This window comes from Ctenopharyngodon idella, chromosome 22 (genome assembly GCF_019924925.1).
Source record: "Ctenopharyngodon idella isolate HZGC_01 chromosome 22, HZGC01, whole genome shotgun sequence".
Lineage (NCBI taxonomy): Eukaryota > Metazoa > Chordata > Actinopteri > Cypriniformes > Xenocyprididae > Ctenopharyngodon > Ctenopharyngodon idella.
The window spans coordinates 18956492-18980803 of record NC_067241.1 but is presented as its reverse complement, the minus strand read 5'-3'; the positions used below and the strand labels follow the sequence as shown (position 1 = coordinate 18980803).

Sequence of the window (24312 nt, the reverse complement as noted above, 5' to 3'; positions counted from 1 at the left end):
CATTTAGATGACCATAAAATCTTGAAAGCCGGTGTAAAAAAAAAAAAGTGAGATAACAGTTTACAGCCGAAGACCTTTGTAGCAGGTCCTGTAGAAGCAGTTCGAAAGAAGATATGACTAAGTCTCACAAGTTATTCCAGCTAATCAATCAAATTAGTGTAATGCGTGTGTGAGGTTACACATGCATGCAGGGGAAAGGACTGGGCTTCCTCTTGTCCGTTTTATTTCTGGCTCTGTTGTGTCGCCTCTGGGTGACACGAGCAGCGGGGGATTCTGAGCTACATTGAGCTCACCTCACTGTCAGACACGTCCCTTACACACGCAGCCACCCCCAATGTCTCATTGGCTATCAACCCTTGGATGCCCCGCCGAAGCCTGTCTTCACATTTAGCTCCCCTAAGCCTCGCCACTTCACTGACCCTCCTCCAGCCTGGCTTTTAATAACTCTTGAGTTTTATCAGCTTCCTGCGACACTCTCCTGCATCTTCCACCCTCTTTCTGAAACAAGCTAGTTTGCTGCTTTTCCTCCTCTGTCCATAAAAGCCAGAACAAACCTGTGAGGAGAAGTGAGCTAGAGGACAGCATAAGTGTCATTCTGTCCTTGAGCTGAAGTCCATTCTTATGCTTTAATAGACGCAAGGCTTTGAACTGTAATGTGAAAAGTCTAATATAAAGTTGCAGAGATAGGGGTTTCGTGGCCTTCCGCAGCCCCTGCCAACACAGCAGAGGCGAGGAACAACAGCCTCCTGCCTCCGTAATTTGCTACATTATAGACGTGATCTGCACATATACCTGGAGGTCATAATGTTGCTTTATTTGCAACAGTCATTTTTTTCAATTTTATGGAGGCTGCGGTTGATTCAGACCACTTATGTAAAAAAGTCTTTAACAGCTGCAGTGCAGATTCGACAGCATTTTATCGTAAGATGTAAGGCGAGCCTGAAAAATCCAGCATAAACCAGCATGAATTCCACATTTGTCCAGGCTACAAAAAAGAAGTATACTTCAAGTTCATTTTATGAAGTATACTTAAGTAATGTTCAAGTATACTTTATGTATTAAGTATACTAATATAAATGTACTAGTAGTAAACTTCTAAGTGTACTATTTCAATACTGCTATTGGCACTGTTACACATCTTCAGAAAGAGTACAGAATCTTCAGATCAAAACACAGGAGAAGAAGAAGCTGAAACAAGTGATAGAAGATTGCTCACGCAAATGAAAAATAATGCAATCATCGTGATCAGCAGTACTGAAATAGTACACTTACAAGTTTACTACTAGTACACTGATATTAGTATACTTACTACATAAAGTATACTTAAAATATACTTGAACATTACTTAAGTATACCTCATAAAATTAACTTTAAGTATACTTCTTTTTCGTAAGGGAGGCCACTCAATCAAAGATTAAACACAAATAAGCCAAGTATACTTAATTATACTTTTAAGTATATCTCGATCAAAAGATTTAGTACAGGCCAAATATACTGTCAGTATAAGTCAAGTATATTTTTTAAATATATTTCTGAGGACTACATAAAGTATATTTCTGAGAAGTATATAAAAAGTAGACTGAAAGTTGGTATAGTGCAGATATAGCTAGTGTACTCAAGCAAAACTGTGCTAATGTAGCTGGTCCATCTGCACTCCCACTTCCGATGCAGGGGACCGGCCTGGGTCTTTCCAGCAAACCAGCAACCATCATCCCGTGCTGGTCTTAGCGTGCAAATCATACCTTATGCTGGTGACCAGCAATGCTGTATTTTTCAGCATGGAACAACCACAAAAAAGTTTAAATTGCTTAAATTCATTTTAATAAATTTTTAAGAAATTACTCAAGACTCAACTCCAAGCACACCACTGTGCATACACGAGGAAAGAAAACGAGAGTCATGCTTGACATTTAACAGCAGTTGGTGAGGCGGTATTAACTTATTAACAGGTTTGCTTCATCACATGCTGCAGACCCTGTTCGTTTTTGCCCCCTGCCTCTCTTACGCCCGATCCAGTCGGGAGCCTGGCTGCAGGGAGGCAATCGAAGGAACGGTGCTGGCGTAAGGGGATGTTTACAGCTCATAGCGTCATACTAGATCAAGAGTTTTCAAACTTTTTCATGCCAAGGACCCACAAATATGATGAATATGATGATAGAATATAAGAGACCCTCATTATAGAATATAAAAGCAGATATATATGTTTGTATATATGTATAAAAACCCATTTATACTGATATTTCGACGTGCCACACTTCCTGCTGCCAACAGGTGGCGCTTTGACTATTACTGAATATTGCCATGTAGATGTCTTTAGACCAGGACTATTATCAAACGTGAAGTTTGGGGCAGATTGGGGACATTGTACGCCTGAGTTACTACAACTTCCTGTTTCATGGCGAAACATCAGACTTTGTCAGGCTGCCACGGACACGCCCTTCAGTGAAAATTCAAGATTTTTGCAATTTCACATCGCTAAGGCCTTAAAATTAGACTGACGACATATGATGTTGTTCTGGTTAAATCTCTATGAGGAGTTAATCACAGTGTAAAACATTTCATTTCCTGTTGCCCACAGGTGGCGCTATTACTATAACTGAATATTGCCATGTAGATGTCTTCAGGCCAGGACTCTAATAAAACATGTGAAGTTTGGGGCTGATCAGACATTGTATGCCCGAGAACAACTTCCTGTTTCATGGCAAAACATCGAATTTTTCAGGCCACCACGGACACTCCCTTCAGCAAAAACTCTAGATCTTCACAATTTAACATCGCAAAGGCCTTTAGATTAGACTGACCAAATATGATGTTGATCTGATTAAAGCTCTAGGAGGAGTTTGTTAAAGTACAATATCTGGAAATTGCAAAAACTGCAAAAACTTTGCAGAGAAAATTCAAAATATCTCACTTCCTGTTGGGTTTTCAGATTTTGCACCAAGGGACTTTTTTGCAGGTATTGGGCTGTTACATCTGTCTACTGAATTTCATATTTGAACGTGAAACATAGAGCAAAATGCGCTTAATTGAAATTTTGTCGGTGGCGCTATCGAGCCATTTTGCCACACCTAATTCTGTAACCCATATCAGATGTAAATTTTCACCACTTCTGACATGTGCAAAGCTTCATGAGTTTTCGAGCATGTTTAGGCCCTCAAAAATGTGATTCATTTCAAAGAAGAAGAAGAATTGACTGAGCAATTACAATAAGGTCCTCACACCATCGGTGCTCGGGCCCTAATTATAGCTGCAAGCAGCATTGAAAGGGCCCTCGCACCCGGTGGCCTTAGGAAAACAGTGAACAGTGGGCGACATGCATTTAAGCGGGTAAATATAGGAGAAATATGGCAGTAGATTTTTTTGTAGGTATCGGGGTGTTACATGTTTACTGAATTTCATACCTGTACGTGAAATGTAGTGAGGGGCGCTTTGTTGAAATATTGTAGGTGGCGCTATCGAGCCATTTTGCCACACCTAATTCTGTAACCCATATCAGACGTACATTTTCACCACTTCTGACACCTGTGCAAAGTTTCATGAGTTTTCGAGCATGTTTAGGCCCTGAAGAATGCGATTCATTTCGGAGAATAATAACAAAGCAATTCCAACAGTAATAATACTATTAATGACATGATTACTGACCAGCCTTTGAATTAGTCCTTATCAGTCTCTCTTCTGGTCTCCACTTAACATCCTATGGATCTTTGTAGCTGTATTTGTCCTCAATCTGCACAAAGCTGTTGCCAACACCCTGCTGTTCCTGAGCATGGCTGCGACCAGCTATCTGACTTGTCAGTAATTATTCCATCATGTGTCAAATCTCATTTACTTCTTTCTCCATGCACGGACAAACACAACATCATGGACACAATTACACAAGAAAAATCCTGGAAGTTATGCAAAACCCTCGACAGTGACCAAACAGAAAAACCAGAACTTTTGAAAAGAAAGTGACCCTGAGGAAGATGTCTCTAGGTGCAGTATAGGGAATAAACTTTTGTGGCTACCTGATTTCTTAGTAGCGCAAGCTTCGTTCACTGTGAGCCATTACTAAAGAGTTAAAACAAACAACTCATGCTGTACAAAAAGTGTGAAGGGCTCATGTCAATAGCAGGGACGGATAAGATGATTTTCAAACACCACCTGCCACAAAATGCAACTACTTCATTTCACATTAAGCAAAAAAGCAGTTCTCTCTCACAGGAAATCAATAGAAAAATGAACATCAGGACTGATTTTAGCTGCACTGATTCACGTTTTCCCATGCGCATCCTTCGGTAAACATATACTTTAGATGACAACCAGAGATAATTGCAGTAAACTCTTCCTCGGCAGCAGTATATGGCTCCCTCTCACGTTTTGAGTGCACTAAATGATATCTAATGCTGATAGCAACATTGTCATGAGTTTACCACTAAGGCATCCTCTTCCTGTCGTCATCCTCTCAGCGGCAGGGTCCCTCCACCCTAGCATGCTCCAAATAAACAGCCCTATGGTGTTCTCATTGATACTCCCAGGATGTGGCTCTGTGATTAAGGGAAAGAAGAAGTCATTAATTATGGAAGAATGCAATTAATTACTTTTTCTTCCCCTACTGCTGTTAGATCTGTCTCCCATCCATCCACATATCCTTAATCTGACCTGCTGCGAGATCCATGCAGAGCAGGAAGAGACATATATGGGTTGGGACTCATTACTAAAACATCAGAATGCTAATCCGCTAACCTTTGGGAAAACCAGCCATTTGGAACTCCGACCTGCCCTTTGTTGTAGGCGACATGTCCCCGCAAGTCATAGTTCGGCCTGCATAGAACATTGGCAGTGACTGTCTCCTGTGGATCAACACAGCCAGTGATGAAGTCCAAACATCTGCATCAAAAGCATTATGAAACACACATGGTTTGCATAGTAGAGGTACAGCGTATTCACCAACATCCCTTGCAGTGAGAAATAACTGGCCTGCTGCGTGTAGAGTACTGGCTACATTGTTTGTTGAAATGCTTTATAAGCTTCAAGCAAGAACAAACAGAATGTGGAATTTAAAAATATGGGCTCTGAACGTTATTTATATTTAGAACATTACTCTCAACATATTTTTGCCATACTCCCAAACAACAGTTGTTCTTGACTATCATTTATAATGTGCTCTCTATTTGCAAAGTAATTTGCATCCAGATATTTATTCTCCCCTATCAACACTAGAAAAATATTATGCATTTTCATGTCTCATTTAATACAGAGCTTTTCTGTATAGTGACGTGAAAGTGACGTGATGTGTGGCCAAGTATTGTGTCTCATACTCAGAATTTTTGCTCTGCATTTCACCCATCCAAGTGCACACATACAAAAAAAATTCTGCATTTCTCCTCTTTTCTAGAGTGCTTCCTAATGTAGTTGTCCAATAAACATTGTATTTGTATGCATCGTATAATATGAATACTGTTGACTCTTTGACGAATTGTTTTTGTTCCTCTAAGTTGATGTGGATAAAAGCATCTGTTGCATAATGTAAATGTCCTCAGACATTGTTTAAAGACAAAGTATGAAAATTAATAATTCAGTCTTTAATGTCACAACCATTTGTGTCAACATTCTCAAGGTGTATTTATGCATTTGGAAGCTTTTATCCAAAACAAATTGCATTCAAGCTATACATTCATTTTCAATCCTTGGGATTCGAACCAAAGTCCCTTTCAAGCAAACTCTGCGGCCATATTTGCAACACCTCTGGGCAGCTATTTCGGGCATCCAAGACCAAAGCTGCGTCCGAAATCGTGTACTGTTGAGCAGGTAATACATTTGAATTTAAATTTACTGAAAAAGTATGTTCTATACAGTACGAATGCGTGTAGTATAAATGAATTCGGACGTACTACATCCGCCATGTTGTTACTGTCAAATGACCTACCATCGTCAGTCATGTCCATTCAACTCCATTAATAAATCCTCTCCCATGGCCTCATGGGATAGTAAAGTGTCCATCGTATGCGCACTTCAGAATCTCAACAGAAGTAGTAAGTAATCCCTGTACCGTTTTTCGAATACTATGAATTCGGACATACTACTCTGAGAGAAGTATTCAATTTCTGATGCAGCGGAAGACCTATTTGAATGGGGGAATCCTGAAATCTCTGCTTGGCAAACTGACAATTAAATAACATATTTCAATTCAGCAACAAAATCTGACATGAACTGTCCCATAAATGTTGTTTCTTATGCTCAAATAGCGTTAAAAAGCTTATTTTTCAGGCTATACGAGCCAATGCGCATGTGCAGTCCTAAGCGAGAGTCTCAGGTTTCTATGATTGGCTCTTTTACTTAGATGGCAGGACGTATTTCGCCATATTGCACGTTGAAGTTTCTTCCATTCATAACTAATAGGAGTGAACTGTTATTCTATATCTATAGTCTTTGCTTGAACCCATGACACATGACATTTCTAGCGCCATGCACTGTTTGAGTTACAGCCGACATTCATTCACTAAAAACGTGCTACTTGTGATAATCACCAGAGGAAAATATAGGTAGAATATTCTATTTGGACACACACACACACACTTAATCCATGAATTACTCTGAATTTCATTCTGAATTTGTTACATTCAATGTAATATACAATGTTTGAACGTTTAAACGTGTATATTAAGTTGGAATTTAAAAGGCACGGTTTTAATAGTGCACATTCTCCACACTCAACAAGGTCAACATGCCAAAGTTTTCATTCAGATAACATCAGAGATGATGATGACAAAAATAATCAAGTCGACAACAATGATGAAAATTATTATAATGACGCAGACGAATGTGCTGGAGTTTTATTACGTTGATGTGAAAGTGGATTAGTGCTACCTGGGCTGTTGCTAACATTGGCTTGAACTGATCAAATCTGTTCTCCAGAAGGAACTTCAAAGTACAGCTGCCCTTTGCATGAGTGTGGGCAGCAACTAATGGATGTTCCCACTAATCAACCCTGCATGTCGCCAGGCCAGTTAGATGCCCCCTCAAGATGTCCATAGAGTCCGTGAGACACCGTTCTCATCATCCACCACTCCATCTGTGTAATTGCTTCCTTGAGAGATTACATTCCCGCCAGTGACAGCACCAATTAGGCAGTCAGGAGGAAAATACGACAATAAGGCCCTACTTAGCAGAGAAAAGTAGCATTCGGATAGATATCAGCATAATCTTAATGAGCCAACAAACATGACATTTAGATGTGCTCTCACGCAAATGCTTGAGTTTGGCCCGCACATGCGGGAGAGGTTTCCTTCAAGGATGGTACTCGGTAACCTTGAATGGGGGAAAAAATCTGGCAAAGTTACAGATATGAGTTGCAAGATTTCAAATCTGAGTTATTGATGATAGGGGTTTGACAAAAGAGTATATGGTTTGTCCTTTTAAGGAATGTCTCACGCCTCTGATGTCAGGATCTCAATTGCATGGTCATTGCTGATGCAGAATACAAACCCTTAAACCACACCTACACTGCGACATCTGATTGGACTTACGCACATGTTGCTATCATTTAACAATCAGACAGGAGAGAATCCCTGTCTCTGTGTCTCTTGTCTGATAGTCCATCACAAAAGGATTTAAGTCCTTGATCAGAAACTGTAACTCAGCTGTTTCTACAGACCATTATCCTCAGCTCAGGTAAGTACCAATACCTGTAAAATGTTCTTTAAAATGTTACCTATTTCAAATCACAATTTTACATTATTGTATTAGTTTTTATTATTATTTGTAATAATATATTTTTTTTAAATCTATTTAACAAAGGTTTTCCCTCCTGATGGTTTAGTGTTAAGTTAAACTGATTAAAGCAATCAAGAACGGCTGCAATTGGAGAGGGGAAACTTTATATTTTAATTTTAGCAAAGAAAATGACGCTGTGAAATGTAGCATCTTATCATATTTTCCCCTCAGACTGATCTGTAAAGATGTACCGTGGACTAGTTTTACTGTTCTTGGTTTTGGTGCTGGAAACCCGATGGAGTGAATCGAGCTGTCAGCAGTCTCAAGAGTCTGAAAGATCAGATTCAAATGTAAGAGGCAGATAATGATCATCTAATAGCTATAAACATATAGGTTTACCCGAGTTTTATAATAAAAATGTAATTTCATGCACAGGAGAGTCCAAGTTTTCGGCTGTCGGCTCATAACTTGCTGAAGAGGTATAATGACATAGATTATGACAGTTTCGTCGGATTGATGGGGCGCAGAAACGCCGGTGAGTGAACATCTTCTTTTCTTTTCTTTTTTTTTTTGTATTAAGTTTCTCTTTATTTTAAACCTTTGAGACGTGTTTCAAATGTTTGTACGAATGTTATTATTTTTTGCAGACACAGATGATATACCACCCCAACGTAAAAGTAAGACATTTTGGTGTTCTTTTTGTGCTTTCAGAAAATATCTCTAATGTTCTAAGAAAACTGAATATATGTTATCTTTCAGGGGAAATGCACGATATCTTTGTTGGACTCATGGGTCGACGAAGCGCTGACCCTGGTAACGTTTTTTTCTCTTCAATTCACTGACGTTTGTGTAAAACGGCTTTAGTCAGAGGCGTAATTTGGGGGTTGGACATGTTCCCACCACTTTTTGCCAGGTTCGATCTTGTCTCCATCACTTTTTGTAACATCTCGCGGCTCGGGTGTGAGCTACCTAATACAAATGAAATATCTCTAGTTGACTAGCAGAGTATTCATTTAGTTCGTCTGTTAAATAAGAGGCGTTGGAATGTGTTCGTTGCCACTGTTATCAGGCAACAGTGTTCTCTTGTGGCTTGTGCAGTCTTTACACAGACGAGAGCTTCAATCTTATTTTTGTGCCATTGCGGAGACTCTATTTGTTCCGGTGAAATCACAAAACAAAATGCACACAAACGTATCCCTTATTTCCAAGCAATAAGGGGAACATCTTTGGTTTTAATGAGAAGAAAAAAATTAGAACCCAGAACTTTTGACAGTCTTAAAGTGACAGTTCACCCAAAAATGAAAATTCTGTCATCATTTACTCATCCTCAAGTTGTTCCAAACCTGTATAAATTTCTTTGTTCTGCTGAACATAAAAGAAGATATTTTGATGAAAGTTTGTAATCAGGCCACTTTGGGGCACCATTGACTTCCATATAGGAAAAAAAAAGTCAATGGTGCCCCAAAACTGTTCAGTTTCCCACATTCTTCAAAATATCTTCCTTTGTGTTCAACAGAACAAAGAAATTTATACAGGTTTGGAACAACCTGAGGGTGAGTAAATGATGACTGAATTTTCATTTTTGGGTGAACTATCACTTTAACAAAAGTTTTACTACCAGACCATTAGGGCACTCGAAAATTTAATCCAGATCTATGTATTTATGACAAGAAGAATCTCGGGATTAACAATATATAGTATTATAGTAGCCTATAAGATAAAACTCTCACGTTAAACATAACTTATATTACCAATACATGACTCACTAAACATTGTTTATAGTAGTTTAAGCGAAGTCCTCGAAATGAAGCAAAGTGTGTGTATTTAGGGCTCGTGCAACTCAAAACAGTATCTGATTGGTTGTTCATATGACATTAGTTTAAATCACAAATTTGCAAACATTGTGTCTTTAGACATACCACAAAGTAGCCAAATATTGTCGTTAACGCTGTCAGAAATTCATCAGTCTATCTATCAATCCTCTCATCAGACTTACTGTATTTGTGTTGACAGAAACTGGGCGTCCATGGAGGAAAGATTATCCAGAAACAAGCAGAGGCATTTTCTTCAACAAATGCAAACTGAGGTGAGTAATTCAGTGAGGCTGTTCTGACACCTGCAGGCATTCTGATGATATTACAACATGTATCTTTCTAACGCCACAGCATTTGTTCTTATTGCATGTCTACACTATTTTGCTTTTTCTTGTAAATATATATCTTCTTTGCTGTAATTTGTGATTTTTTTTTTTTTTCTCAATTTTCTCAGATTTCGTCGTGGGTTATAGGCAAATGAATTATTTCATATCCGGTGAATCGTCTGTACCACCCTGTCATGACAGCTTCTTTTCAAGACATTTCTGTGGAGCAAAATCATTTATTTTACAAAAGTAATAGAGCAAAAGAAAATATTTATATAAAATGAATCAAATAAACATGATTTCCTATGGTGTGATTTGTTTCATTGTACTGCAAATTATACATTTACCTACATTATATATGATCACATTTAAATCTCCACTTAAATCCCCTGCATTTCGAGAAGTTATTTTTGATGTCAAATGTATAAAACATGATTTTTGTAAATAAAAATACTATCTATGATCTCACAATGTTTTATTACTTAAACGTTCAGTAACGCATAAAATGTAGTGACTTCGACCAAGCAAAAAAATGTACACAACAATAATTTGCTACATTTGCCAAAACACAGGCTTTCTCACTGCCAACTGCATATATAATTATATATACCAAACCTATATGTATTATAACTTGGTGTCAGCTTAATCCTACTAAAGATTGTGTCCCTCTGTTTAATACTTCAAGATCACAACAAAAAGGCCATCTGAACTTTCCAAGTAAAGAGATGTTAAAGAAACCCCAAAGAATCATTGGTTATTATATGAAATGTAGCTTTTCATTTTCATTTTTGTCTCACTGTTGAAATACAAAACTACTGAAGCTCTTTATGTTCTTGGTCTATGATGAAATAAAGCTTGTAAATCAGACAATTTTACTGCACTTGGACCAGGAGGCAGCAAAACAATTTAATAATCAAATAGCAGGACCTTATCACCAAATCCATAGTAAGTAGCAAAAGACTTTTCTAAAGTGACTTGCAGTTCTCTTAATACCATGTACAACTGGTCAAGTTACTTGATCAACAGCCATAATGGCAAAAATTGTTCTTTGTTGAGGTTTGAATCTACAGCTTTTGGTTATTAGCCCAGATCTGTATCCACGACACCACACCACTCCATCTGCACAGGACACTGGGTGATCTAAAATGCTCATCACATTCACATTAGTCATTTTGGATTTACATAATGCAATATTTTCTGCAATATTATCATATTCACAATCATGCTGTGCTTCTGTCTGTTATATTTCTCCCCTGGGCAGCATTTGTGACTCTGTGACTTGTTGTTTCAGTACTCTTCACGTTCTCAGCTCTGGGATTTATGGTGTACGTTGAAACTGACTTTTCTTTAAAACGCTCCTCTAATCTCTGAGCTTCTGTGGTGGGTTTCACAGTGTGGGGAGCCAAAGACAGTACAGCAGGCACTGGAGGCTGGTAGCGGTGTTGGTAGCCATAGGGCCTCAGACGGTAAGTGTAGTACTCAAGCGTGTACATTAGCACAGGGTCTACATAGTGGAAAGACACTGCCAGGTCAGAGCAGCACTGTGGGCCCTGTAGGGGAAAAACAGACGTAAGAGATGCTGGGATGGTACATTTCAACATGATCATAGACAGGTTGCATTAAAGGAATATTCTGGGTTCCCTAAAATTTAAAGGATTAGTTCACTTTCAAATAAAAATGAATTTACTCACCCCCATGTCATTCAAGATGTTCATGTCCTTCTTTCTTCAGTCGAAAAGAAATTAAGGTTTTTGATGAAAACATTCCAGGATTATAGTGAGAGTTTAATGGACTCCAAACAGTTAAAGGTCAAAATTACAGTTTCAGTGCAGCTTCAAAGGGCTTTAAACGATACCAGACGAGGAATAAGGGCCTTATCTAGTGAAACGGTCGGTCATTTTCTAAAAAAAAATAAAAATGTATATGCTTTATAAACACAAATGATTGCCTCGCAAGTGCTTCCGGCAGAACGTGATTCTGTATTCTTCAAAAAGCTTACGTTAAATGAACGTAAGAACGCCTTCCCTATTCAACTTACGTAACGAACGTGGCGCCAGTTCCATTTTTTCGGTAAGTTGAATAGGGAAGGTGTAGGACATTCAGCGTAAGCTTTTTGAAGAAAACAGAAGGCAGTCTGGCGGAAGCACTTGCGAGGCAATCATTTGTGTTTATAAAGCATATACATTTTTATTTTTTTTTAGAAAATGACCAACTGTTTCGCTAGATAAGGCCCTTATTCCTCGTCTGGTGTCGTTTAAAGCCCTTTGAAGCTGCACTGAAACTGTAATTTTAACCTTCAACCGTTTGGAGTCCATTGAACTCTCACTATAATCCTGGAATGTTTTCATCAAAAACCTTCATTTCTTTTCGACTGAAGAAAGAAGGACATGAACATCTTGGATGACATGGGGGTGAGTAAATTATCATTTTTATTTGAAACTGAACTAATCCTTTAAGCTCAATGGACAGCACTAGTCATAATGTTGATTACCACAAAAAAAAATATTTCAGCTGGTCCCTTCTTTTCTTTTAAAAAGCAAAAATCTGAGTTACAGTGTGGCACTTTAAATAGAAGTGAATGGGGCCAATCTGTAAACATTAAAATACAGCTATAAGACAAAATATGTTTTAATATGAAAACAAATAACTTGCTAACATGTACTATGTCCAGTTAAAGTACACAATTTAGTTGCTAAAACCTTAAAACAAACAAAAAACAACTTTACAGCTCCAAAAATACACTTTTAACAGAATTCATTGAAATGCTTAAAAAATAAGCTTCAGATTTCTGCTTTTAAATCCTATTTACTTCCATTGTAAGAACGTCAATATAACCTTGATTTTTGCTTCTTTTTTTTTCTTTCTTTTTTTAAAAAAAAAAAAAAGAAAATTAAAGAATTTTAAAAGTCATTATTATTATTTAAGAAATTACACAAATCTACTCATATTCATATTAGTTTTTAAACTCACTTTATAAACACTGAAAAGTAATTTGTATCCTTTTTTGTGGCCATTTTGATTACCATGACAAGACAAAATTGTGTTTATTTCTTGGGTTTTGTATTGTTAGTCATTAGCTGTCTAGTCACGAATCACATCATCATGTACATGAAAGAAAGACTATCGACAAATGCGGTCCCCATCAAACCTATCCATTGTTGGTTTCACTTGCAATCACCTGAAGGACTTGCTAGTTCAGTGTGGCATTTGAAAAAATGAGAGAGCTAAAATTATGAGAGATAATTTCATTTTAAAAACATATTTCTCAAACAATGTTGTTGATTTTTATTCATTCCTAAAATACTACTGTACATCTTGAATGGAAAATTACTTTTGACACTTTAATTGTTTTCTTCTCTCAGGCACAGATTGTACTCAAGTTCTTAAAGCTTTTCATAAAAATAAGTTTAACTTATGTAAAAACCAAAGTAATAACTAATTAGCTTGCTGTGTGTGGGAGACGGAAGCTGTGGAATGTCACAAAGGCCACGGAGGACATTAAAATATCTTGGAAAAAATGACAATGATGCATATTTTATCTATATTACAATAGAAAACAGTTATTTTGCATTGCAATACAATTTCAGAATATTACTGTTTTAACTGTATTTTTAATCAAATAAATGCCACTTGGTAAGCAGACTTACATCAAAAATATTTTTAAAAATCTTACCGACCCTAAATGTTTGAAAGCTAGTCTAAATGTTTAAAAAAAATTAAAAGTGCGTGACTTACTTCTACAATTGGGTAGAAGCAGTAATTCCAGTACCAGAAGGTCTTGGAGAACTTTCCAGTAAGATGGTGTTCAGGAATGAAAGGATGGAAGGTTTCCCGGTGCAGTGTGTCCCTGGAGTCTCCTGCTACCACTCCCATTTTCTCCAGACACTGACCCATCGCTAGATCTTCCACTGGGGTGGTATGAGTGCACACTTTGGTGTTAAAACCCTCCACAAACCTTCTCAGGGCCTCTTTGCTGAGTACATAACCCGCACCACCGCTCATGTAGCCTTGCTTGGCGTACGGCTTGAACCTCTTGCCAAAGTATATGGGCTGCTCTGCCGTGTAGTTTGACAAGATCCAGCGCAAATTGTCCACGACAACGAACGTGTCATCGTCTGCTTTGAGGAACCAGTCTGCCTCATCGCCGTGGTTCTTCAGAGCGTAGTGGAAGGCACGAATAGTCTTCCAGTACAGCTGGTCACGGCCTTCTCCTGTGCCGAGGCCTACTGTGGGGAAGCTGCGGTCCTCTTCAGAGCTCATGAACAGGACTACGTTACAGTGACGACTCCATGTGGCCTTCACATGCCGAGCCTTTGACTGTAGATTGCTAGGCCCTGTCATCACCCAGCACAGGATACGCACTTTCTTAAACAGCTCATCTGCAATGTGACCGTCCTCTCCTGTGTATTTAAAGCAAATTCTATAGTTATGTTGCAATTTAATACAATCAAACCACATTTTGTTCATTAGAGACTTCTTTATAACTAAGAGTTGTATTTTAAAGGTGTACTCTTATCAATTTCCCCTAATTAAAATGTTTTACACATACAGAAAAGAATAGTCATTTTAAAAAATGTTAAATATTATGTACACTAACTAATCAGTAGCCTAACTAATCTGCTCAAAATACCCCACAGATCATTTATTATAGCTTGTTAAATTTGCCCCATTTGGTTGTGAGCAAAAACACGCCGTTTTTGTGTGTGTCCCTTTAAATGCAAATGAGCTGCTGCTCCCGGCCCCCTTTCCAGAAGAGGGCGGAGCTTTAACAGCTCGCACTTCGGACGCTCAACAACAACAAAGCTGGAGAATCTCACGCAGCCAAAATGAGGATTGTCAGTAACGGTGTTCAGCCTTACATTGTTCAAACCGACACTGATGGAGAGACTCAGGAAGAAGTTACAACTTTTAGGACGTTTCTGAATGGTTAGTGGATAAATTTATGTAGTTGCTGTGGAGTTGATTCAACTCATCGACTAGCATGTGCCGTCATGTTAATCTTTTGTGTTGAATTGACCCTCGTTTGTGAAGCAGTCCGGCGTAAAATGACAGCATGACAACAACACTCTACTACAACAACTCTTCCTCTTCTCTAAAGCAGCCCAACATGGCCTCACCCCCTTTGTTGTGTGTTCTCGGGGGCGGGGTTTATGTAAATTTTGGGTTTGTGATGTCACCAACCCAGGAAGAAGCTCGTTGTAGCCTTTTGTTGTAGTCCTTAAAAAAACGATTTCTGTAAAAGAAAATATCTCCCTTTGTACTGACCTTTGAGTGTCGTAACTTTGCAGATGTTGTTTATGCTCAAACAGCAACATTACACACTAACTAAAGTTAAAAAAGTAAAACCATAATCAAGAACCTCTTTAAACAAGTACTTATTTTTACAACATAACAAATATCATCTAACGTGTCAAGACCCGTGTCCAATACTCGCTTTAACTCAGTTACACCCCCTTTATAGAACACTTTTACTCACATAATAAATAAATCATGTCTGACTGCGGATACAATGGCATCGGTAACTGAAATCATTGGCTGTGCATAATGCAAGGCTACAAAAATTGCACTTTGAACATATTACTGTGGCTACAAAATACACTTTCATCCAAAGAAAACTAAATGAAGTGTTTAGAAAGTGAAAGCTTTGCACCAGTTATTAAGTTGCAGTATTTCATATCATGTTACGCTCATTCATAAATGATGCACTAGAGGGCGCTGCAGCACCTGGCTGGTGAGGATGCTTGAGGTTGATCAGGGCAGATCCTTCCACTCTCCAGGTAAGGTTAGGGGTGTTTTGCTCTGGCCCCAGTGACGCAAGGTTGCTCTTGCCATCATGCTGCCGGCTGAAGCTCTCCTCAAACCATACCTGTCTCAAGAAGACGTACAAGGTACAGCTGCCCACCAGGAAGCCCAGGGAGAAAGCACACTTTGAATTTCCTGCTTTCATGGTGACCACTCAGGGATCCTGCCCACATCAGTCACTGCAGGGCTAGAAAATCATTAATTTCATTGTATTAATTTTCAGATTGTCTGGATACAAAGATCCTAATATACTAATTTGCATTATGAATTGACAAAAAAATCTAATTTTACTTAATTATTTTATAATTACAATTATTATTACAATTCTAAATTGTCCATCTGAAAAACACCATGAGATCTCTGTATATTAGGGTTAAATACTGTCTGAATTATAACATTATTTAATTGAATACACAAAGCATACGCCATTTACTTCTTATCGAGATCATCTCAAGCATGTTGATATCTACTAAACCCATTTTAGGATTCAGGGTAAATCTGAGGAATAGATTATAAGCTGGTTACCTTGCGTGACTGATAAATCTTGGTTCTTACCCTCATTCCCAAGAATTAGGCACCTTCTGCTGCTGCCAGGCCTTTAGTCATATTGCTATTTAATTTTTGACAAAGTTTAGTTTAGGCTATATAAAATGCTTTCATAAAATAGACAAATTCATCCATCATACTACAGTCAACCCTCTGTATGATATATGAAATAGCCTACTTTATGAAACCATTTTTTCTATAGCCTAAACTAAATCTCAGCTAGGCCTACTATTTCAATTTAATGAAAGTGTTCAAATCGAGTGTTTACCTAAGGAAATCCTGCAAAAACCTTACAAATCCAAGTCTAAACTGGTTTTATCTAAAATAGACAGGATTAATAGACAGAATGCTGCATTTAATATTAAGTTATTAAATATATCTTGCACGGATAAAAGAAATAACATTCTGCAATACTGTGTTATATAGTCTATGTATAAAATACACAAAGCATGCACTTGTGTTGACATCAGAGATCTAGGACAAAGGCCCTTACCTTGCATTCCTTACCTCCCCTCTGCAAGCCTCTCAGCGTCCCAAACAATGCTGTGAGATCCGGTCAGTTTCATGCCTTTAGTCTTTCTTTCCCCTCAATATCGGCGAGCTTACATGAGAGGAGCGCGTCAGGTTGCTTTTGAGTGCGTGTTGTGACGTCTACACATAAACAGACGTTCAGAGTTTAATTCTTTATTTAAAAGGCAGGGTGTGTGCAGGTCACCCGACTTACTTTGGCTCGTATTAGCATAGGGTTTGCCTTTAACCGTATGGTTATCAGGCCTCTTTGTGCGCTATTACCGGACAACAGATCCTCTGTCATGAGCGAGTACGGTGTCAGCATCACACACGGATCGCCGTATCGAGGTGTTTGATTGGAGGAAAGGCCGGTTTGTTGTCATGGGTGTCCCCGCCCACTAGGGGCGTTCGCTCATTTCAGGAATGACACATTTAATGATAACATTTAATTGCAAAATTAAATAATTTACTTTTATATTTTAATTGCATCGTAATTGTAAAGGCAAAATAAATTATTATATGTGTTATAAAACATTTTGTTTACAGCAAAATCAATAGGCCTATTTTATTTTTCTAAGCTAATTAAGAAAAAAAGTGGCTGATATCCATAAGATAGCAAAATATGATACGGTGGTGATAACGATACAACACAAATACAAATTAAACTATACTTAAATAAATATTCCTTTTTATTTTACACAACCATATGCAGATTTGTATTTATTTCTTAATTTTAAAAACTAGTGATACCAATAGAATAAAATAATAAAGAATAATCGGTAACACTTTCTATGAAGACCATGCTTATAATGAATTATAGCTCCATTTATACTTATTTATAAGCAAGTATTACTATTTTATAAACATTTATAAAGACACATTAAGACCTATACCACATTTATAGTTGCATTTATATTATTTTTGTCCTTTTCAATGCACATGTTAATAATCCATTATACACTGATTTATAAGTATTAATTAGTCCGTCGTATGGTTCCATGAATGTATTTATATAGATGCAGCTTGCATTGCTATAATGTTATTATATAGTCAACTTTTTATTCAGATTTATTTCTGTCAAATTAGTGAATATATTGCTAATAGCTGTGTTATTATAAATACTTATTGTAAGTAATAATACAGTTAGTAATCTCTAGAAATGCATCATTGATGGCTTTAAGTAAAGTGAACATATAGGATGCAATTTTCCTAAATCAAATGTTAAGAAATCATGCTCATTATACATTTTAAGTTGCTTACTTGTAAATGTAACTAATGAACAATAATTCCTGTAATAATAATTATATATATATATATAAAAATTTAAAAATTTATCTTTTTTTAATGTTACTAGCAAAACACTGCAACAATATTTTTAAAGTATAATTCCAAACTGCTATAAGCAATACCATGCATATGGCTGAGGAGATATAGATTTTAACAAATCAAAATTACCATTCATGACCTCTAATGCAAACATTAGCCATTAAAGACATAATTAATAACAAATTGGTACAGCAAACAAATATCTCTGGAACTGTTTTATATTTGATCATTTATAAATCAGTGTATAATGGATTGTGAACATGCACACTGAAAAAGCAAATGCATGGCTTATAAGTAATTATAAAAATAATATAAATGTATCTATAACTGTTCTTATAATGCAGTATAGATCTTAATGAGGCTTTATAAATATATATATAGAATAGTAATACTTATAAATAAGTATAAATGGGTCTATAAATCATTATAAGCATGGTCTTCATAGAAAGTGTTACCAAATAATCTTATAATCGTAATTTCTCCTGGTATTCACTAGCATGTTGTTTTTACTTAGGTGTAGCCACTAGATGTCTCCATTCACTTGCTGTACACAGGAAGGAAGCAGCTATCATGGCCTGATCTGACGTCTGGGTCAAATGCAAGGCAAACATTACATTATGCCTTTGTTAAAGAATGAAACCAATTATGTTTGCAAACCATTAGGATTATTCTAAAGATGAAAGGGAATTCCTGGTGCAGTGTTGTGAATCAGAATGAGCTTTATTTACCAAGTGTTCGCAAACACAGCTCTGGGTACACCCATCTATCCATCCACACATATATAACACAAGAGGATAGTAAGAACATAAGAAATAGAAATAAATGAGAAGAAATTAAAAATAAAGTACTATACATCTAGATCAGAAGACTTATGAACAGATGTGTGCATTATGTGTATATACAACTATATAAACAAACATTTATATTTACATAGTAAGGATCTATTTATTCAGATGGGATAAACACCTTAAGAGTACTGAATTATTAATCATATATAAAAAAAAAAGGGTGCAATTGTGTTCAAGCTATTTAAGTTGGAGACAGCCTGGGGAACTGTTTTTATGCCTATATGCTCTAGTGCACAGAGATCTGTAACATCCGCCTGAGGGCAAAGTTTCAAACAGGCTGTGGAATACAGTCATTATGATTAACCTATGGGTTCTGAGAATACCTGATTATGTTTCCATATGTTCCATATCTGAATTCCAAATATGTAGCTTTGGATAGGGTCACAATTCTGACTTTTTTCCTTACAGTTGTGAGTTTATATCATGCAATTCTGACTTTTTTCTTGCAATTCCGTGTTTTGGCTATTTACGTTTTAATAAATCTTACTACAAAATGTAGATAAATTTGCATTTCATTTTTGTGAATTTATTTACAGTTGAGCAGGATCTAAATGTTGCAATATCAAATCTAGTGATAAAACTCAAACCAAAACACTCAGGGAAACAGAACAACCAAACATAATAATGATGAGAATTGACAATGAACTGAAAGAAGCAAGAACAAACAAACCAAATCAATGAAACGAATAACAGGTGTGCAAATTAATCCATAAAAACCATAAAAACTAGGAGACAGCACTAAAACATGTAACAAACCCACCCTGAACAGAAAGAAATCCATATGATCCCTTACAATTCCTGACAAATAGAGATCTGGCGATCTATTGCCTGGCCAGGAGATTTATCGCGGCGTCCAACGGGAGATCAAGACTCACGGCATCGGATGGGTAAGACTCGCCGGACAGAGAAAGAGAACAGGTGGATACTGACCAGGAGGGCTCTCGCAGCATCCAATGGGAGATAAAGACTCGCAGCATCAGAAGGGATAAACCTCGCTAGCAGTCGAAGAGAAAGATTTTCTTTATTTTTCATGTGGAACCAGTTGGTCTTGATGTAGCTTTGGAAAGTGTCTGAAGATCATCTTCCGAGAGCTTGGATCTGCTGCTGGGAGAGGCCTTTTTGGGCTGCTGATGTTGCTGCCCTGATACGGAAAGAGTGACTAGAAAAATTTTGCACTGAGATGCCTGATTGCTGGAGAACGGATTTGAGATGCTTTTGGAACCAGAAGCGTGCAACAGGTTTGTTGGAGGCATCTATGAAAAGACGATCAAAAGGAGCCTGGGAGTTTCTAAACTGGAAGTACGCAAGAACAGTTTGGTATGGTTGGACTGGAGACGAGAGGTTGAAAATATAGATAAAGGTTGGTCTGTTTTGCTTTGTTTGATCAAGTTTGAGATGTCTGAAATGGTGGGGTGGACTTTCGGGTTGAATTTGAAGGTGATCGTGAATTCCGAGCATCTGAGAAAACTGAAAAAGGCTAAAATAAACATTGTGTCGAGTGAGCGGGCGGTATTGAGGGGTTGATAACCCGTGCAAAGGGTATGAATACATTTTGTGAGTTTGTGTAGCGTTATGGGTTGTCTGGTGTCTGGGCGGGTAGGCAGGGATCGTTGAATCCCTTTGATCGGATGTTATATGTGAAGAGGAATGCTTTGAAACATCTCCATGCTGTCACGTAGAATTGGATGGTTCTGGGGGAAACTGCTTGGAGCATGGTGTCGAGCGAACACGAGTTGGGAATTGGCAGGGTGACGCAGCGTATCGTTCCCTTTTCAGGGAACCATGGTTACATACGTAACTAAGATGTTCCCTTTCAAGGGAACTCGCGCTGCGTCGGAACGCTATACCCACGCTGCCGTACGAGCACGTGCCTGTTCATGTGAAATCGTATGCGCACACTAAGATGAGAGCACCTGCGCCCTTGGAGTGAAGCCGAGGTCAAGATCATAAAACCTCACAAACGTGTGCAGCAAGGACCATCACCAACATCTTGGAGAGAAACTCCTGACAGTAATGCTTTAGAAGCAGCCATACTCCTGGGTGGGCCCGTACAGCCAAAGGTGAAGGCTGACCAGCCGACTCATAAGCAAGTGAGATGGCCTCGTCCACCCACTTGCTCATTCTCTGCTTAAAATGGTCTCAACAATCTCAGTTGAGAGACCTGAGCTTATGAGCTGGGCCCCCTCAGAGGCCAAGCCCATAGTTTCCACAACCCCTTCGACTGAGAGAGAAGGTCCCTCCTGATTGGAATCTCCAGAGGAGGGACACAAGGTCCAAAAACCATACTCGGGCCGGCTAGTACGGGGCTATTAGAACTAGAATTAAACCCCAAACTCTCTCCAGAACTCCCAGGAGCAGAGCGATCGGAGGAAAGGTGTACAGATGTGACCTTGGCCGCATCTGAACCATAGTGTGTGAGAACCAAAGTGGACAGTGTGTTGTCGCTAGAGAAGCAAACCTCTAGCGACAACACACTGTCCACATTGGTTCTCACACACTATGGAGGTCACATCTGATCTACTTCCACTCGGCTGAATTTTCTCCACAGGAGCTCCACCACCTCGGGGTGTAGTCTCCATTCTCCGTGCCTCGACCCCTGCCTCAACAGGATGTCTGCCCCCTGATTTAAATACCCCAGGATGTAAACTGCCCTCAGAGAGAGCAGCTTCCCTTGTGCCCACAGGAAGATCTGGTGAGCCAGCTTGTATAAGGGGCTCGACCGCAGACCCCCCGATCATGCGGAGTGGATTTCCCCTTAGGGAAAAACCCTTGGTCTTGAGCCACCACTGCAAAGGTCTCATGTACAGCAGGCCAAAATTATCACGTTGGACGCAGCTGCCATCAGACCTAAAAGTCTCTGAAACTGTTTGACAGTGAGTGACTGGCCTAGCTTTAGCTCTTTCATGGCTAAGAGAATCAAAACGATACGAGCAGGAGACAGGCGTACCTGCATCAACGTCAAATCCCATACCACACCCAGAAAAGTGGTCCACAGATCTGGAGAAAGCACACTCTTCTTGGCATTCAACCTCAACCATGTGCGTGAGAACGACATCAGGTGATAAAGCTAGGCCAAAAGGAAGAACTCAATATTGGCAGGCTTCTCCCCAGAAAGCGAACCTCAGGAACTTCCTATGTTGTGGAAGGATGGAAACATGGAAGTATGCGTCCTTCAGATCTATTGTGACAAACCAGTTCTCGGACCTGATTTGTGACACGATTTGCTTGAGGGTAAGCATCTTGAACTTGAGCTTCCCTACAGAGCGATTCAGTTGGTCCAGACCTAGAATTGGACGCAACTCCCCATCCTTTTTTGGAACAATAAAGTAACGGCTGTAGAACCCGAACTTCCTGATGAACTTTCTGCCTCGGCAGAAGCAGGACCCAAGCCGCAGTGTTCTCAGCCGTAGCCGCTCACAGTGCTCACATTAAGCCCCCTCAAGGGCTGACTGAGCATGCTGCTCTCCCAATCAAAAAACACAGAGAGAAGATGTGTATCTCCACCCGTGATGAAGCGTGGGCAGGGATGAACACACTTTCTGAATTACTGTTCACTCGCCATTATATATATATATACAGAAAACAGAAGCACTGTTTGGTCTGGGTATGCTTAATAGTTTCCTGGTTGATGACATTCTGTCACACCACTGAACTGATTCTATACGTGCTTCACGATGCAATCATGCAGAAGCGTTCACACAGCGTTTTGAAGCAGTGTGAGTTCCCTTGAAAGGGAACAGCTCGTCAATGAACAAGAGCATTTTTTAAACAAAGAAAGAGATTTCCAGGACAATTAATGTTTTCTCTCATTTTCCATGTGTGAAAATTAATTATTTTTCCAGGATTTCCAGGATATCCAGGACGTGTGGAAACCTTATTCTTCAATGTGTTTGCTGATAACATTAGAACATGAGGAACATCCCTATCTGGTGGGCATTTCCTCTCTCATGGCATACTGAAAACACGGAAGAAATTGTGGCCTAGTCTAATTTTTTCAAAAAACTAGTTACTTCCTTTCTTCCAGGAAGGAGGAGGGACTGAGCATGTTTTTTTTTTTTTTTTTTCATATTGAACATTAACAGAAAGGCAGTCATAACTGAAAGATTTAAAAAAAAAAAACAAAGACTACAATTAATTGTTATATCACGCTATACATATACCCAGCATTAAGTTAAAGACAAAGGAAAGAAAGAAGGGGGGAAAAGTAGGAAGTTTTTTGTTCTTTTTTATTCATATTATAAAACCAAAATTTTCCAATAAGGAGTACAAATATAATGCTTTGGGACTTTTAATCCCTCATTAAAATCAATAATCGTGGAGGAATTTTGAAGAATGTACAAATTTCAGCAACAAATTATTTATTACAAAGATACCTTTTTATATAAACCGCATTTAAACAGTTTCTCATTAGTCGTACAGATATTCTTTGCTGCATCCAGCTGAATGCATCCTTCCAGAATGTTTACCAAATTGCACTGAAAAAAACAAGTGTTTCTATCTCTAACTTGCATATTTGACATAAATTTGAATCCCCAACATTAAATCTTATTCTTAAAAATGATTTTGCAGGGTATATGTGATTATAATTTTAACGTGCACCTCTTTACATTTAGGGTTAACAGGAAATGAAAGGAAATTGGTCCTAATTTCACTCACTTCGTTCTTCTCTTAATGACGGAATATATAATTTCTCTTTACAGGTCCTGGGAAACATTGTTGTACAAAACAATTCCTTAAAAATATGTTACAACATTTTCTATCGTAAGATCTTATATGTTAGGTATTATCGTTGACTATTTAAAACGTTCATTAACTATTTTAATCATCTGCATTGGAATATTCTTGCAATTTATTCTTACAGTTTTATAGAGTTGTGTTTTCTCCCCGTTCCCAGCAAACTCCGTTCCTCGGACGTTTAATGATAGTTGAAAAGACTCCGACACGTCCCGTCATGCATTTCCAAAAAAGTTAATTAGTGACATGTGCACGTTGGTTTTACAAGCAGTTTTCATACTCGATATGATCATACGATTTGCCCAGCCTGTTTTGAAGGCCCACCTATATGAACAATTCTAGCCTCGCCCCTGTTATGAAACGTTTCTGAATGCAATTTTTGGAAATGTTCTGTGTTACATATTTTTAACGATTTATGCAGTCCTACCGCGAATATTTTTGGCCAGGGACACGACGTTGCCGTCGGACCAATGTTTGCTGGGTAAGTTTGGTCTGAATAACTCGCTGCTGCACGGTGTTGCCTGCTTTGTCTTGTCTGTCAGTAAGTAGTTTCTTTTTTCTTACTGCGTGATAACGGAGTGCTCGAGACTGTGAGCTTGCAGCCCTGCGTGACCACAGTGCACTTCCCTTTTTTTCCATCTGCTACATATCCGGTATAGTTACACTACTGAATTTGCGTAAGTTTAAAACATTTTTGTTATTATTAAATAA

General features: G+C 38.3%; 3 protein-coding genes across 11 annotated transcripts in view; 2 read left to right on the top strand and 1 right to left on the bottom strand.

The window, feature by feature from the left end:
• The window catches only part of b4galnt1a (beta-1,4-N-acetyl-galactosaminyl transferase 1a), a 183509-nt gene that overhangs the window by 134263 nt on the left and 24934 nt on the right, over nt 1-24312 (top strand). For 2 of the 5 annotated variants that reach the window (XM_051880441.1, XM_051880440.1), the window contains exon 1: nt 23881-24082. The exons of 1 other annotated variant lie outside the window; for it this stretch is intronic. In XM_051880441.1, the coding sequence (XP_051736401.1) occupies nt 24017-24082 (66 nt within the window). In that variant the 5' untranslated portion in view covers nt 23881-24016. Of the gene's footprint in view, nt 1-23051; nt 23072-23880; nt 24279-24312 lie in introns of those variants that run through there. 2 more of the 5 variants (XM_051880444.1, XM_051880442.1) reach the window with 2 other exon arrangements.
• tac3a (tachykinin precursor 3a) lies at nt 7470-10144 on the top strand. Its single transcript, XM_051880463.1, has 7 exons — nt 7470-7653; nt 7927-8045; nt 8131-8230; nt 8343-8372; nt 8455-8508; nt 9709-9781; nt 9964-10144. Exons 2-7 carry the CDS (start codon nt 7941-7943, stop codon nt 9980-9982), a joined length of 381 nt encoding a protein of 126 aa, XP_051736423.1. The 5' UTR covers nt 7470-7653; nt 7927-7940; the 3' UTR covers nt 9983-10144.
• Nucleotides 10722-23945, bottom strand: c1galt1la (core 1 synthase, glycoprotein-N-acetylgalactosamine 3-beta-galactosyltransferase 1, like a). Of its 5 annotated transcripts, none has more exons than XM_051880453.1 (5): nt 23727-23945; nt 16677-16834; nt 15560-15824; nt 13571-14235; nt 10722-11385 (listed from the first exon to the last, which is right to left on the bottom strand). In XM_051880453.1, exons 3-5 carry the CDS (start codon nt 15780-15782, stop codon nt 11056-11058), a joined length of 1218 nt encoding a protein of 405 aa, XP_051736413.1. In that variant the 5' UTR covers nt 15783-15824; nt 16677-16834; nt 23727-23945; the 3' UTR covers nt 10722-11055. The 5 variants fall into 5 exon arrangements, with proteins under 5 accessions (XP_051736413.1, XP_051736414.1, XP_051736415.1 ...); XM_051880454.1 differs by lacking the exon at nt 23727-23945 and adding an exon at nt 16908-17515; XM_051880455.1 differs by lacking the exon at nt 16677-16834 and having other exon boundaries at nt 23727-23891.